The sequence below is a fragment of the Centroberyx gerrardi genome, chromosome 8 (genome assembly GCF_048128805.1).
Source record: "Centroberyx gerrardi isolate f3 chromosome 8, fCenGer3.hap1.cur.20231027, whole genome shotgun sequence".
In the NCBI taxonomy this organism is placed as follows: domain Eukaryota; kingdom Metazoa; phylum Chordata; class Actinopteri; order Beryciformes; family Berycidae; genus Centroberyx; species Centroberyx gerrardi.
Genome location: NC_136004.1, coordinates 22,285,359 through 22,302,202, shown reverse-complemented (window position 1 = coordinate 22,302,202; position 16,844 = coordinate 22,285,359). Strand labels below are relative to the sequence as shown.

The 16,844-nt window shown below is 40.6% G+C and overlaps 1 protein-coding gene across 1 annotated transcript; it reads left to right on the top strand.

The window, feature by feature from the left end:
• Nucleotides 1–535: 535 nt before the first annotated feature.
• me2 (malic enzyme 2, NAD(+)-dependent, mitochondrial) lies at nucleotides 536–16,008 on the top strand. Its single transcript, XM_078285321.1, has 14 exons — nucleotides 536–652; nucleotides 6,061–6,194; nucleotides 6,560–6,709; nucleotides 7,515–7,590; nucleotides 7,900–8,061; nucleotides 8,338–8,551; nucleotides 9,123–9,220; nucleotides 9,614–9,727; nucleotides 10,141–10,252; nucleotides 11,194–11,336; nucleotides 11,581–11,683; nucleotides 12,421–12,491; nucleotides 13,337–13,435; nucleotides 13,935–16,008. The coding sequence occupies exons 1-14, from the start codon at nucleotides 539–541 to the stop codon at nucleotides 14,094–14,096; spliced, it is 1,752 nt and encodes a 583-aa protein (XP_078141447.1). The 5' UTR covers nucleotides 536–538; the 3' UTR covers nucleotides 14,097–16,008.
• The last annotated feature ends 836 nt before the right edge of the window (nucleotides 16,009–16,844 follow it).

The following is a 16,844-nucleotide window of genomic DNA, read 5'->3' as shown; positions in this document are numbered from 1 at the left end:
TTTGCTTTATGGTCATGATTTCCCCAAGCCTGTATCATCAAAACGGTCACATATTGGTCATGTGTCTCAGATAAAACTTAAGCGTAGAAAGAGGCTTTAGGCTAAAGAACTGAAATCTGTGTCCATGAAAATATCGACTACACAATAGTTCTCCCAAAAGTCCAAAAAGTCCTAACCCATAGCTTAAATATCTATTGACACTGTCTCCATACCATTTTTACTACCTATGCTTTGCTGTCAAATTCTGGATAGCTCCATCTCCATCTTTGCCACATTGCTTTCTCTCTCTCTTTCTCACTCTCTCTCTGGCCTTCAAACACAACTTTAAGTTTGTACATAAAAGATTGTGTGTGTTTTTTTGTTTTTTTTACTTATATGGATTTCTTTTGGGAAAAATAACACGTGTGAGATAGGGGTTTGCACTTGTATTTTTTTTCATGCCTTTTTTTCATGCCTAAAATAGTCTGTCAATTTTGTTTCTCTTTTCCTCCTCAGAGGCTTTCTTCCAGTGCAGCTAAGAGACCAGTGACTGTCCAGCATGCTGTCCAGGTTGAGGACAACCTCGACCCTGCGGTCCTGTGTCTCTGTTTGCAGATGGGCACACACCAAAGAGAAGGGCAAGCCCCTCATGCTCAACCCTCGCACCAACAAAGTGAGTGGACTACTAACTCTGTGTGTGTGTGAGAAAGAGAGGGTGTGAGTGTTTGTACATGGGTGCACGTGTGTGCATGTACAGTCAGCATTCAGAATGTGCTTTACTGAAATATAAATGGTTGTTGTTTTTCAGGTGGGGTGGCATCTCCTCAGCAATGTGGCTCACCCCACCCTTTTCAATGGCAAAGACAAACACTAGTGTGCAAGCATGTGTGTGTTAGGGAGAGAGCGATAGGGAGAGAGCGAAGATGAACATTTGAAAAGACATGGTGTGTAAGCAGATGGCAGCTTTTATGAACATGTTTGCAATGTGTCAGCCCATTTGTTCTAAATCCATGCCAATTATGTAATGATATAAAGTAGGCTAAGTGGCATAAGCCTTGTGCTTGCCAGAGCGACCCATGAGGCAGGTGGTTTATTAGTTTCCTTTCCCCCTTCCTCATAGAGATTAACTATGGCAGGTGAAGGAATGCAGGTTATGGATTATGTCTTTTAAATGTCATTTTGGACAATTAATTTCATTTCTAGCAGGATTTGTTAATATGCATTAGCTACTGCGGAAAATGACTAACCAAATGGATTGCAAATCATGACTGGAACATACAATAAAATGTCTATTTGTCAGTTGTCTCCTTTTGACCAAGTTTTAAGCTTATCTATTAATCAATTATAATTAATTTGCCTTATAAACTTTACTCCAATATTGAGTAATACCTAGTCCTTTTTTCATTCAGCCTAAATCTGTTCGCTCACATGGCAGACTCCCACAGTCCTCCATCTCTTAGGAGGTGACAATTTAACTGTTTATATCTCAGGATAAGAATAGCAGAGAGCAGTGCTGGAGTGTGACGGACTGAGTTTGACTTGGAGGGTTTCACATGTTTGACAGGCTGTCGAACTTCCATGAGACTAGATTTTTCTATATGGTTAGGGACACATATTTCAATTTTGCATTTTTGGCATTTAGCTGACACTCTCATCCAAAGTAGAATATTCTTCATAAAGACAGCATCCATGGATAACCATCACTGAAAGTAGCTTAGTAATATAGAGGTGCAAGGGACAGCAATGCAAAGCTAGGAATAAACACAATATAAAAGCACAAAATGAATGTGTCCAATAATTGTATGTGTTTTGTGGCTCAAATTATAGAAAGTTGCTTCTATCATAGAAATGAGCCAGAGAATCCACGGTTTATCACTTTAGAGGTATTGATAGGATTTGATTGACCTTTAATTCCAATCTGTAAATGCCAGAGATTCACAATATTGACTAAAAAACATGTATCTAATTGTACAACATTTGTGATATGACATGCTAAAACTTAGAATTTGCTTGCTTTGATTATAATGACACACCATACTATCCTATGGTAACAGCAGTATGGAGTTTCCCTGGTGTTTTTAGGTAATTTGTGCAAGTGGCAGGCCAGGGAAGACAAAGGATATAGAGTCATGCAGTGGAAAGGAATGTGTGTGTATTTACACAGCGCTAGCAGCACTGCTAACATGTTCAGTTTGTGGTGGGCCTCTCACAAACAACGTGATTCACTCTGGTGAGAAGTTTTGGCAGGCGCAATCTTGTGCAAACACAAGGCTGCATTCAAAGAGCGTAGAACTTAATAGACATTGATACTTCAGCTTCTAAAATGTTTACTGTTAGAAAACCTTGGCGTTTTAAAGCACAGTTAGTAGTGACATCGGTTAATTGCTGCATCCCTAGTCACAAATAAGCCCAGATGATGGATTTTCATTGTGTTTTTCTTTTATCTATTCTGTCATTTTCTTCTAGTAGGGAAGTAGGCCTAGTTTTCCAGCATTGAATTTAGTGGAAACACTGAATAGAAGAATAGAAAGGTCACCAGAATTCTAGCCTTTCAGCCCAGGGCCAAACACAAGACTGCTGCTGTTACATGTTTCATATATGAGAAGGCTCGCTACTCTCCCCCTCCCCTTTTTACAGTTCTGTTGTAGCCCCGTCCACCAGCTTTGCTATGTGATGATGAACTGCTTCTGTCCTGTTGGCCTTTTCTTGTTTTAAAACTGTGTAATGGATACAGTGACCTTAGCCATACATGGATAGAATATATACATTGGATAGACATAGTGACTCTTATTGCTAGGCAAGAAGCAAACAGAAATGCACAAGTCATTTTCATTTTTTTGCCAGCCATAATTGTTATAATAAAAAATAAAAATAACAACAGTGATTGGTATAGTAGAAAACAAGCACATAATTTGTCATAAGCTGCAACCTATTTGGCTTGAGAAATAATAAAATAAAAAAATAAATAAAAGCCTAATTTGCCCAGGATGTGACCCCCGCTATAGGTATTGTATCCGCGTGTTTTTTTTTTTTTGTTTGTTTTTTACATTTTTGGGACCAACAGACTGTCTGACTGATGGAGTGACTTATACTAGCTGCTGGTCGTAGCTAAAAACAACAACAGTGTTTGATTTAGTAGAAAAATTTAACAGCCACAGCTACAGATTTTCCAACAGCTGGCTGGTGGCTGCTGTTAATTTTCTCATGCTGTCTGACTCGGCTTAACTGCAAAAACTTGATCCATGGGAGACCTTCAAGGGATAGTTTGTAGCCATTTAAGAAGCTTAACTGATACATGTCATTTTAGTCTATCCAAAAGGCACTTAGACCATTGGTTTGATTTTTGAAATATTGGAAGCAGAAATTGTTAGCAATGCAAGTACAAGTGAATAGGAATAAACACACTTCTACTCCCAGGTAGCTTCCAGTCTCACAGGTGCTTGTCGATACAGAGGGGTGGAACCTACAGTAGGTCTCCCTGCTTGAAGGATGGTCTCTCTAACTACTGGGCCTCCCTGCCACCCCACGCAGGTTATTCTAAATATAGACTAGACTAGAGTAGACATAATGTTGGCTAAATATAGACTAGCTCTCCAGCCTACATGTAAACTAGTCATAATGAGCTGACTGATGTCCCTAGAAACATGCATGGCAACTGTATGCACACTGTACATCAGTGTTTCCCATACAATGCTAATATTTGGGCGGCCCGTCGAGTACATTTTTGTTCTGGATTAATTTTGAGTGCTGTGACGCATGAAGCCGCCGATGTAATTTTCAAACAATCAAGATTTAATGCTGCCAAGTGCTAAAAGCATGTTGGTGAACTGCAGTGACCATAATTCATTGCACCTATGAGGCAATGCATCTGTGCATTGGTCACTGCAGTTGCGACAATTTGAAAGGTAGCCTCGATAATCAGATGTAAGTATAATGGCTAATGTTGCAATGCCATTATACTAGATTGAGACTTTAGTGTCTGAAAAAATATGAGTTACTGGGCTAAATGAAATGTTAATAACAAGTCGTCATAGAGAAACACTGTGCACAACCATAGGTCTAATTGTTCATGGTGTTTATTTTGCCTATTTGGATCCAGTTTAACAGTCTATGTGTTGGGGAAACTGAACTTAGATTTGCATTGTGTTTAAAATCTATTAAACTTTTTTGTGCTTTTCAATCAGCTTGAAAGTCATTGAGTTTGGGTAGCTGGCCGTCATTGTGTATTGCATCTCAAAACCATCTGACTCTTAAAACTGTGATGAAACAAGACGAAAACAGCAGCATGCTGCGTACTCATTGACCTTTATTTGGCTGGAGTGAGCGGAGTGCATCAGCAGACTGCATCATCGTGACTCGTCAGTAACCAGAGCTAGAGAGGTCTAAATACATTGTATAGTTTCAATGATCTGCCACAGTCTGTAATGCTGTTTTTATATTAAATCACACTGTCAATGAGATTAATTCAAACAATGAATCTCATTGTAGTAGGCTAAATAGTAGGCTAAACAGTAGGCTATTTTTCTGTCTAGTTGTGGAACACGAGGCTGTAACTACTTTGTGGGACGTGACCACACACTCACCTCCCCTAGTGTTATTTATGTGCAGAGTTGGAAACTGCATTACCATTTAAGACAAAAAAGTCTCCATTGAGATACATTACTAGTGAAATTCTTGAAAGTGAAATAGCAGGTCCTGTAGGCAGGGGGCCTGATCTGTTTCAGGCAATTTCATAAACACAGTATCAGAAGAAGGGAAAAGATCCCTTATGCCACTGTCCTATATGATAAATTCAGTTGTGAACCTGGTAGAAAATCTATATAATCAATATATGTGAAACCCTGGAGGATGTAAACTTTCAATTCAAGTTAAAAAGGGAAAAACATAAATTTGAGTTCCAGGGTTTGCATTTTAGTGGGAGGAATCTGAGTACTAGAGACGAGTGAAGTGAAATGCATCATCAGCATGACTCGGCATTATGGCAGTGGAGCCCCACAATTCATTACTCCACTCCACAACATCAGAGTTAGTTAGACACCATCCCCCTCTAAACCAAGGAAGTTATGGCTTCCATGTGTTGCCTGTTATGGCTCATATTTCACACACACATACCTTGCACGAACTTGAAAACACTTTGCACCCCACTCCCCCTGCCCCCCCACCTCCCCTACTCGTCTCTCTTTCTCTTTTCCATGGGGCGTTTCTACCTAGAGTCGTCTTTATTGGCTTCTTGGAGGCCATGCCCCTCTCTCACCTCCTTTCCTTTTCCTCTCCCCTTCCCTCTCCCCAAAATCGCTTCCTTCTCGTCTCCCCCCTTTCTCTCTGCTGTAGCCTCCTCCTTTCAAGAGTTCCATAGGTCAGCCTGGTCTGACATATGGAGGGTATACAGGCGATGTAATGTACCCTCTGGTGGCCATATTGGAAGTTCTTGTTCACAGCTCTTGGCAGCAATGACAGAAAACAGCTGATGGCATTTTAAACTCCTCATGCCTAGTGCAGCTTTACAACTCTGTTTAAAAGCTTTATTGAGATTCTCCTTTGACATTATGTGAGAATACCTGCTGTATTCTCACGTAATAGAGAGTAGACTGATTTGACTCAACACCGGACGCAATGAAGCAACCCACAACTTCAGCAATGTGCAGTGTAGTGTTGACTGTGTGTAACTATAGGTGAGCCATGCCATAGTGGAGCTGTCTCTTCAGTGGTCTGTCCCGTATGTATGTGTGTGTGTGTGTGTGTGTGTGTGTGTGTGGTCTTGCAGTGTGCTGTCATGAAGCAGTTCTTTCTGTCTGTTTCAGTGAGACAGTTATATCTTCTCTCTCTTTCTCTTGTCTCTTCTGCTTTTCTTTCTTCACTCAAGAAATGTGGAATATGGCCGGAGGAGAGGGATCAAAAGAAAATCATTTTCTTGACAAAGCAGCCATTCAATTCTCTCATCTCTCCCTCCCTTTAACTCCATCCTTTCGGGAACTTAGATATTCTGTAAGAAGGACTTCTTGACACATGAGGTGGAGACCTTCATCGATTCCTCCCCGTCCCACCACTCATCCTTCTCTCTTTTTATCCCTCTCTCCTCAGGGCATGGCCTTCTCCCTACAGGAGCGACAGATTTTGGGGATGCAGGGTCTATTGCCTCCGAAGGTGGAGACTCAGGACATTCAGGCTATGCGTTTCCAGAATAACCTCAAAAAGATGACTGACCCCCTAGAGAAGTAAGGGCATAGTCGGCTCAAAGCATGGTACAATGTAGCCATAATAGGATCTTTTGGAGATATTCAGTTTTGCCATAAAGTATTTGTTATTCATAATTTATCCTATCTATCTTGCATATTTAAAGACCTGTGTGTAGTTCTTCTCATCTTAAAAAAGGGAAACAGTGTGTTACAGCAAAGAGTGAAATTAATCGTTGTCTCTTCCTCTTTCCTGTTGTACTTTTCATCTGCTTCCCTTGGTATTCTTCAACTCTGTCCGTTTCACCGCACACTCCGCTCTTCCTTCCTCTCTTTCCCCACCCCCGCTTCTCTCTCCCTCAACACCCTCTCTCCTTTTCCTCCCTCTTTCCTCCTTCTCTACGCAGGTACATCTACCTGATGGGCATCCAGGAAAGGAACGAGAGGCTGTTCTATAGAGTGTTGATGGAAGACATAGAGGAACTGATGCCTATAGTCTACACTCCCACTGTAGGCCTGGCCTGCACACAGTATGGACACATCTTCAGGAGACCCAAGTAAGAATGCAGGGGTGGTAGTTGTAGCAGTAATAATAGCTGTAGTAGGAGGAGGAGGGGGCGGGGGGGAAAGTAAGAAGCAGTAGAAGAAGTTGCAGTAGTCGTAGTAGTAAAAGCAGAAGCAGTAGAAGAAGAAGCAGCACTAATAGTAGCATGTGATGTACCAATCCCTTGTGCCTTCTGTAGGAATCTGTATTCCTACAGAAGGCCAATCTACTTACAGGGTTGAGTGTGTGGGTACAGGTATGTCAGCCTCTCTGACTTCTCTACCTTTGATAGAGGTATCTCATATACTGCAAAGGGCCACATTAGCAGCAGCAACAGACCAAATAGTAGTAGAAGAAGTAGCGGTACAAGATGGAGGAATATGCTTACAGTCTATGCCCTTACTGTAGGCCTGCCCTTGCAATATGGACATATCTTTAGGAGTCTAAGGAATTAATCCGTTAATATTTAGAACAAAATAAAACTGATACCCCTAGTAAGAAAGGCATTAGCAATAATAGTGCTTGATACCTGTAGGCCTGATGTGCACATACTACAGACTCCTATTCAGGAGTGCAACCAAGAGACACAGTTGGAAATTTTAAAAGAACCCTCTTGATAAGACTGGACTGGATCTGTATGAGGCACTTAGGCGTGACATTTTCTATTTTCAGTCAACTTGGTGTCAGCACCTTGATAAAATATTGTCAAGGAAGATGTTGCAGTATTATACTGTCTACTTTTTTTTCTTTTCCCCATTCATAGTATCTAGAACCTTGGCTCTTACAATAGCCAACCACCATGTTGTTTCTCTCACCAGAGGCTTGTTCATCTCCATTCTTGACAAAGGACACATCCGCTCCATCCTGGACAACTGGCCAGAGACTAATGTTGCAGTGAGTAACTAGCACTCCACCTGAGTATTAGTATTATTACAACCTAGAAGAGACCGTGAGGGTCATCCATCCCTCCTTATCCCAGAGTATCTTAGAACTGAATCATAGATATGAAGATGTGGCCATTCGACTATGAAGAAATTAAAATCTGGATTACAGAAATTACCAAAGGTCTATCTGATTGCCCCCCACTCCCATGCTGCCTACATTTTGCCCCATCCACCTGGCTAGGTTGTGTGCCTTTTAAAATGATAATCTGCTGTGTTGCTTACTAATGCATCTCTTCTCCACCTTCCACTCTCTGTCTAGGCGGTCGTAGTAACTGATGGAGAGCGTATTTTAGGATTAGGGGACCTGGGCGTTTATGGCATGGGCATCCCTGTCGGAAAACTTTGCCTGTACACTGCCTGCGCCGGCATCAGACCTGAGAGGTGTCTGCCAGTGGTGATAGACGTTGGCACAGACAACGAGGTAGGAACGCAGTCTGTGTGTTTGTTGTTTTATATGTGTGTTTGTATGTGTGTGTGTACGGAAGAGTATTAGGGACAGGGGTTAGGGTTAGGGTTAGGGTCCTGAAACTCTGAAATTCTGAGATTAAAGTCAGAAATTTGCAAGAAAAATTACATCAGAAATTTCACCTACAATGGCCCTCTCTTTCGTAGTGTGTGAGAGAAAGTGAGAAACGGTGTTAAACTGTCTCTCATCACCCTGTGTGCATGTGTCTGTATGTCCTTGTCCTCCAATCAGACCCTCCTCAGGGATCCGTTCTACATGGGCCTGTACCAGAAGCGGGACCGCTCTCAAGCGTACGATGATCTCATTGATGAGTTCATGGAGGCTGTGGTGGAGAAATATGGCCAGGACACACTGATCCAGTTTGAGGACTTCGGGAACCACAACGCCTTCCGCTTAATCAGGAGGTACAAGGAGAAGTACTGCACTTTCAACGACGACATCCAAGGTTCGCATATAACCCTTTTCACTTGGGACTAGTACGTTCTAGTATGTCAAGGCACATGGCACATGGTTCTGTCTGTGTTTATCTGTATTTGAAGGAGTGCAACCCCAATGACAACATTGAAGAATATTACATCTACAGTTTTATCTTGTTATTTTTTTGAGCAGTCATCTTGGTTTAATGTATTTCAGTTCAGTATAGCACAACTTCATTGATTATTATTCATTCATTCGTTTCAAGTCAGACCACCAAAGTTCGACTCAAATAACTGCTTTGTTAAGCTCAGTTTATCTGTTCAATTAAAATTAATTCAGTTCAGCTCAGTTTAACTCACTTCAGCTGATTTTACTTCAGTCCCATTTAGTAAATTGATTTCACTTTAATCAATGTTACCTCTGGGAAGCCTACCCTAAGGTAAGTATTTTAATCTTTACTTTGTCTTCAAGGCAGACTCTTTATTGTACACTCATGTGTGTATCTGTGTGTGTGTATCTGTGTGTGTGTATGTGTGCGTGCGTGTGTGTGTGTGTGTGTGTGTGTGTGTGTGTGTGTGTGTGTGTGTGTGTGCTTCCAGGCACTGCGTCTGTAGCCCTGGCTGGTCTGTTAGCAGCTCAGAGAGCCATCGGCAAACCCATCACTGAGCACAGGGTGCTTTTCCTGGGAGCTGGAGAGGTAGGCTGTGTACTTCCATCCATCTATCTTTCTCTTGTTTGTTGCATTCTTAGCTTCCTTCCATGGTCATTTTTCCGGATTAACCATGAGGAAGCAAGGAGAGACACACTATTTAAAACAAGGGAATGTTCAGACAAAACGATATTCATGCAAGCAGAATGATTTCATTAAGTTAGTGAACCTTTGTATTTGAGATTAATTTTATAAAGATCTGTGCTATGCTTCTGAACCTTGGTCACAATATGTCTTTTTCTTTTTTTTTCTTTTTTTTTTTTAAAGAGCAAGTTTCCTCAGTCACCTATATAATGGGTGAATACAATTTTAAAAAGTACTTTTGACGCACCATCAAAAAACTTGACATTTAAAATTTAAATGTTGTCATTTTCTCCATAGGCTGCCCTGGGTATTGCTAACCTGATTGTCATGGCGATGATGGAGACGGGGATGACCCATGCTGAGGCCAGACAGAAAATCTGGATGTATGACAAACATGGGCTACTAGTGAAGGTTAGTGTGTGTGTCCATCTGTGTGTGTATATGCCTGTGTGTGTGAGTAAAGAGAGACAGATTTAATGTTGGATGTAAGAGAGGTGAAAGGAAATTTGTCTGCATGCTTGTTTTACCCAAAAGTGTCTTTTTAAAAAATGAACATCACACAGGGATGAAGATTTAATCATGAATACATGGATAACTCAATTTTGATTGAAAGAAAAAGTCAAATAGAACTTTATAATTCCAAGCTCACAATATTGTGGCAACCCTATATTTGTCTCCAGGTCTGACCCCAGGAGTCAGACAATAACCAGAACTTATTTGTCTGTCTGCCTTCCTATCTGTCTGACTGTTAGTATATAACTGGCGTGTTGTGGTTTTACTATATTGTTATTGATTGATTGTTATCACTGCTCGTCTGTCTCCAGGGCAGACCTCAGGAAACAGACACTAACCAGGAGGCGTTTGTCCACGACAGTCCAGGGAGTGTTCAGAGCTTCCTCGATGCTGTCAACACCATCAAACCCACCGCCATCATCGGTAGGGAACTTCTCGTTTTGTGTATCTATCTGTGTAACTCTTCACACACTCAGTCCTGTTTGGAAGGTGCATTTTTAAGATGGAGCATGAGAAGAACCAGACATGGAACGGTGTAATAAAAATGTTTTGTGTTTTTTGAAACTATTTAATTAGATGGATCAGATTAAATGGATGAACTTTATCACTTTATATGACTTTATTACTTGGCTTTGTTGAATACTCAGTTCTGATAGTCCAATGAACACACTCTGAAGTCTGTTGTTTCTGAATAACACACCACTGTTTCACATAACAGACCGCTGTTTCAGAGCTAATCATATCACTCCGCAGTCAAGAAGTCTGGTCGATTTTTGTTTATTTCATTACTGCAGACAGTCTTGTGGACCTTTTTTTTGGTATTGATTTTTGTAATTAAATTATTTTAAATCAACATTTTGTATCAAATGATTCATGTTTTTGGTAAGTAGTCGAGTAATAAGCAATGTAAGTAATGTACAGTGAGCCAGTCAGTATTTCAAAATAGTGTCTGAAATCACTCTGTCAGGACTTATTTTGGTGGTAATGACCGGCTCACTTTACATTATCCCTTATCATATGAACTAATTTTTTTTTACTCTTTCTTTACACTTTCCCTCAACCTGCCTCGTCTACTTCTACTTCAGTTAGTAATGTCCTACATTTCCCAGAATGATTTTCAACAACTCCCAGAAACGCGCATTAACTTGTTGCGTTCAGCTGTAGGTTGTACATGTACATGGAGAGAGAGATGGCAATAGCAGAGCAACAGTTTTTCCAGCTCCAATCCTGAAAGTCATCAGGGCATTAAACTGTACATGTGTACCAACTTTAGTGTTTTTTTTTACGCAAATCTGAATGCTGTGGAATATTTCACATTGACAATAATGACAGAAGCACCAACCTTTCTTCTTTTCCTCTTTCAGGTGTGTCAGGAGCTGGACGGCTGTTTACCCATGATGTCGTCAAGGCCATGGGAACCCTGAACGAACGGCCAATCATCTTCGCCCTGAGCAACCCCACCAACAAAGCAGAGTGCACAGCAGAGGACGCCTACACACTCACTGATGTACGGTTTGATATTTTGTTTACTTATGTCTCTCTTTTCCCTTCTTTCTTTATCACATAATTCTAACATAAATCTGTCCTTTCTTCATCTTCACTCACTCCTTCATCCTTGCTCTTTTTGACTCGCTCTAAAATTAACCATTCTAAAAATACTTGAGTTCTTGTGCTATCAAATAACTATTCCTCTTTTTATCGTTTTCTTTCTCCATCCATCACTCTTTCCCTTCATCTTCTGTGTCCTCCAGGGTCGATGTCTTTTTGCCAGTGGCAGTCCGTTTGATCCAGTGACTCTGAGTGACGGCCGTGTCTTCACTCCTGGACAAGGGAACAACGCTTACATCTTCCCAGGTGAGAGGGAATGGAAAATCTATGTATGTAATTGAGATTAAGGACTAGGAGAGTTTATGAAAAATGTACATACATAGTGTGTTATCGTAGTGTTAAGAAACAACATAAGCCTTGTTAGCAGGTGTCGGTCAAAGTAAGTGTCTCTGATGATGAATGTAAATTACAACAGAAGAGGGGGGAAGCCGCACACTCAGAACTCTGATGCATTGGTTTTATTGTATATTATGGATCAACATTTCGGCATACGTATAGTGCCTTCTTCAGCATAAAATATCACATAATCTCAGTGACAAATATAGTTTACAAAACAGGTGTTCCAAATCAATGACATCACCGGGCAATCAGCATGAGCCTAGGAATAGAGTGTCTAGAAAGGCCATTCATCACCAAGACAGGCCATTCACATCCTTATGTCTACAATATTCAAGGATCCACCAGATTCAATGTAAAGATTCACAGAATATAAAAACAGTGTAAAAACATTAGAATACAAGTACATACTACAATTAAATATATATAAATAGAGAAAAGTAGTAGGTCTATTCAATAATGCACCCCAATATGATGTCTGCCCTGGCAGCCAGCACCTCACCAATGTAGGTGTGTGTTTTCTCTTCTCTTCTTTCTTGAATGTAAATTACAAACCATTAAAATTAAAAATAAACACAGTTTGCTATAAAACATGTGAACTTGTCAACAAGTAGAAATGCCAAGCTTGAGTATTGTGTGTGTCGCAGGTGTGGCCCTGGCTGTGATCCTGAGTGGAGTGAGACACATCAGCGACACGGTCTTCTTGGAGGCAGCCAAGGTCTGAACCATCTCATCTCCAAGTATTTCACTATCTATCTCTTCTTTACCCCGCCCTGAGTTCATCTTCTCCTTGCCACATCCCACCCCATGCTGCTCCCTCTTTCAGACTTTGTCTATCTGTCACGTATGCTTATATGTGCTAATTCAAAACCCTCTATAACCCTGCGGTGTCTCCTGTTCCCTCTCTCTCTCTCTAGACCCTGGTGTCTCAGCTAACAGATGAGAAGCTAGCAAAAGGCTGACTCTACCTTCCTCTTTTTTTTTAACTCTGTCCTTCCCTTTTTGGCTGTAGAACTTGAGTCTGGCCTTGAACTGCATTTGACTACATGCAACAATTTGAAAGTCTCGGTCTTATTGAATTGACTTGGATATTTTTTTGTGCTAGATCTTGTATTTTTGTCCAAGACCAAAGCAGTTAATCACAAACAATCATGAAAATCATGAGATCCTGTCTTGCCATCATTCTCTCTACATTATGTGATATTCTACTGCTTTTGGTATTGAATTTAAATGCAACTGGACTTTTTCTAGTCTCAGCCTTGACTCAAGCTCAACTAGTCCACATCTTTGTTTGTTTTGCGCTTGACTGAGCTGATTTACAGACTCATACAGGTTTTGATTCACTACTAATATTTAGGAAGCATAATTGCTTATTTGCAACTTCCCTCCTGATAGTTTGTGGTTGTAGTTTGTCATCTCATTGCATCACTCACTACAGTTGTTACAGAAAAAAATCTGATAAAAGAGACTGATGATCAGCGGGTAGTTTTCATGTCTCTGTATGTCGGACCCTGGTATTTGATACCAACCAAACCTTCTAACACTGTTTTCCTGTCCTTCCAGACGCTTTCAGAGCAGGTGACAGATAAAGAGCTTGCAGAAGGCAGACTCTACCCTCCCCTCTCCAACATCAGAGAGGTCTCGGTCCAGATGGCTGTCAAGGCAAGTCTCCTGAAAATATTGATTCCTCTGAAAGCTTTTAAGCTCTTGTCTGTGAACCTAAATGTCCTTAGTTTGACCCCAACCTTAGACAAATGGTTTTGCTAATGCTAGCCCAATTAATGCTGACCCTAACCTTAACCGAATCACCATCCCAGCCTAAATTTGACCTTTTCTACCCATAATCTTAGCCAATCCCTTCCCTTTTCCAACCTCAACATGACCCCAAACAACTTAGTTAGCCACTAAATGAATAATGCCACCTAGCTTACATCATGTCTGTTCATAAGGTGACATTTTGATGACATGATGCCTGACCAGATGCCAGAAAACTGCTGCCAAATCAAATTTGCTTGTGGTTGTCCCATATCTTTGGCCGATTTTACTTACTACGATTCTACTGCCGTTTTTCTCTCTGTAGTACTTATGTCTGCTGTGTCTCTCTATCTGAATTGTCTGTTTCTCAGTATGAGTCAGTACTAAACTGTCTGTCTTGCTATAGGTGGTGGAGTATGTCTATGCTAAAGGCATGGCGTTCCGCTACCCTGAGCCTGTGGACAAGAACAGCTTTGTCCGTGCTACTGTCTGGAACACCGAGTACGACTCCTTCCTGCCAGACATCTATGACTGGCCAGGCGCCACCTTCAGCCCCAAGACTGACTAGAAACACAACCGACTCGATCCCGACTGTGTCCCATTTCATTATGTCACTCTCTTCCTTTGCTTCCTACTTCACTCATCATCACAGATCTTTGAGATAATCATAGGCACCTTATTGCAAACATCAGCTTAGAATAATGGTCATACCAGCCTCTCACTGTTGCCACCTTGTTATTTGCACTAAGCCATTCTTATTAGATCTGTGAGAAGTTGGAGCGGAAAATGGCAGTTGAAAGGGAATGGACAGTTGTACTTCACATCCCAGTTCTTCATCACCTCTGCTTCAAATGGCCACTTGGTGCTGGAACAGAAAGTCAGTGTGGAAATCCGTACTCCGTAAATCTGTCAGTTTTCAAACCCATACATACAGTTTAACAATCCATACTCAGTTTTTAAACCAATGCGCACAGTTTACCAATCCTCAAAGTACCTACTGTATTCCTGCTGCAAGGGGACATTGTTGCACGAGCTACGTCAAGCCAGCCAGAGATCTCTAGAATAAAACTGGAAGTTAGGCCATTGGGCTTTCAAAATAAAAGCGCAAAGTATGTCACTTTTGGAAAAAAAAAAAAAAAAAAGTTCTTTTTTCAGAACTGACCAATTTTACTCCTTAATTTTGAACACCAAATCACCTAACTTCTGATATTATTCTGGCTGTATCTAGCTTTTGTGACACTAATGTAACCGGAAACTGAGTACGGATTGCTTAACTAAATGCAGAGTATGTATTTCTACATCGCCTTGTTTCCCCATCAAGTGCCCCCTGGTGGCTCCATATGAACCAACTAAGGTCTGGTGTAAGAAATATGGTGGAAACCCCCTTTAAACCATGCTTACATCAGGCCATATTTTTTGGATATTTAAGAAGATGGGAGTCCACAAGATCAGAATGTTAAGGTGCTCGGCCTCTGTGTGTGGACTAGGGCAGAGAGAGAGGGAACAATGTAATTCAGGGGAAATGGGATGGGCATTTGAAGAGGGACTTCTTAATGGAAAATAATGAAGAGATTATACGTAGGGAAATTAAATGAAGTTTATATTTAAAAACACTCAAGAATCAAGCAGCACTTGAGAAGCCAGCATTCACTCATTTTTGTCTTTTATCACATTTTATTTATTTCTCTGAGCATCTACTCCCGGGTTTTTATGTGTTTTTTGGCTATTTAGATGTTTTGCCATTGTGCTGTGTATTAATGAAACAGCCCTTTCATTGTTTTATAAGTTTTACATTTGTGATCAACACTCCTCATTGTGGTAAACTGTGCAGCTAGAGAGGAAGAATACACAAACTCCAGTGCTAAAGTAACACTCCTTGTTTTGGAAACTCTCATCACCCCTATGAAAATGAACAGATTTGCAAAAGTATAATATACAAATTAAAGATGTGTTAAAGGAAACTGACTGTACGTTGAAAGAGTATTTATAGAGTTGTGTTAATTACGTCTGTGTTGACATGTCGGTCTCACTCTTCTGACTATATTCAGCCTGAGGATGAAGTTAAAGTCTAGGTTTTTATTCTTCACTTTGATGCCACCTGTAATCACTATCAAATCTTTTCTTGCCACTCAAAACAAACACATTTAGGGGCTGAGACAGAGGCACAGTTAACCTAGTTTATGAAAGATGAAATATAGAAAGCAAACCAGTTACTGTAAATTGTAAGCTGCTTGTAAATCACCCTGCCCTTGTTTGTACGGTGCTTCTAGCTGTAAATGACTTGAGGTCAGTCAGTGATGTAATATGCCAGCTGCTTTATCTATAGTTAGGGATGGAAATTATACTAGCTCGCTACTCAGTTTGTAATTTACACTGTGGACTATTCAAAATACTTACTTATACTACAAAAATTAAATGAGGGTAAATTGTGAATGTATGGAGATGGTGACCACATAGCTTGACTTTATAGTATGGCATTTGTCTTCACCAGAAACTTGGCACATTCTGAGAAAACAGTTTCTACTACCTAAAAAAATTCCTTGCTGTTATTGTTAATGTAATTGAAACTAAAGGGTCCTGCTGGCTACAAGCTAATCAGATGGATTGCAACTAACAGTTCCTATTATAATGAGGCAGGCCAACAATGCTAACAAGTCATTTTTAGCTACCTGAAGTGTCAACAGAGAAATATTTTCTGGATTGAGATTGTTACACCATTCCTTTTAGTATGGCAGGTCTGCTAATGTTAGGCACTGTAAAGATTAACACTGCAAACTCAGCGACCCCGAACAGCTGTACATCAGTCAGTAGACACTTGTCACAGTTACATAAGAAACTTATAAACTCTCCACAAGGTCATAGCATACTTAAATGAAAGTTGAGGCTGCCAAACTATTTTTCCAAGTATACTTCTTTTTCTTTCTAATATCTTCTTTAAAGCACATTTTATATCCGTATGTCAGTTTGATTCACTGCACTGATCTCAATTTTTTTTTTTTACTCACAAGCCAAACATGCTGGGAAGCAATCTAAATGCAAACAAGCTAAATGTGCATAGATGCATAGATGAGGTTGGCTGTAAGTTCCTTATTTATCGTTTTATGTTCTGACTTTTATAGTGAACAAGTAACAGATCTAAAATCATATATATGATATTCAGATCTACACACCAGTCTTGGGTGAGGAGGTGGACTAGAGAAGGCCACTGTGTTATTTTAACCTCAGGATATTCTGCTAGGAGTGTTTAAACCACCTGCACTGAAGTGCCTGCACAATGTTCAGTGTCTCTTCACTTGCAGGCTCCATGTCATACACC

Excerpts from the sequence above, each read along its gene's own strand:
- me2 (XM_078285321.1), top strand. The coding sequence starts at position 539 with ATGCTGTCCAGGTTGAGGACAACCTCGACCCTGCGGTCCTGTGTCTCT. Across the intron at positions 9,221-9,613 it reads TTTTCCTGGGAGCTGGAGAG|GCTGCCCTGGGTATTGCTAA; the intron begins GTAGGCTGTGTA and ends TTTTCTCCATAG. Across the intron at positions 12,492-13,336 it reads TCTTCTTGGAGGCAGCCAAG|ACGCTTTCAGAGCAGGTGAC; the intron begins GTCTGAACCATC and ends CTGTCCTTCCAG.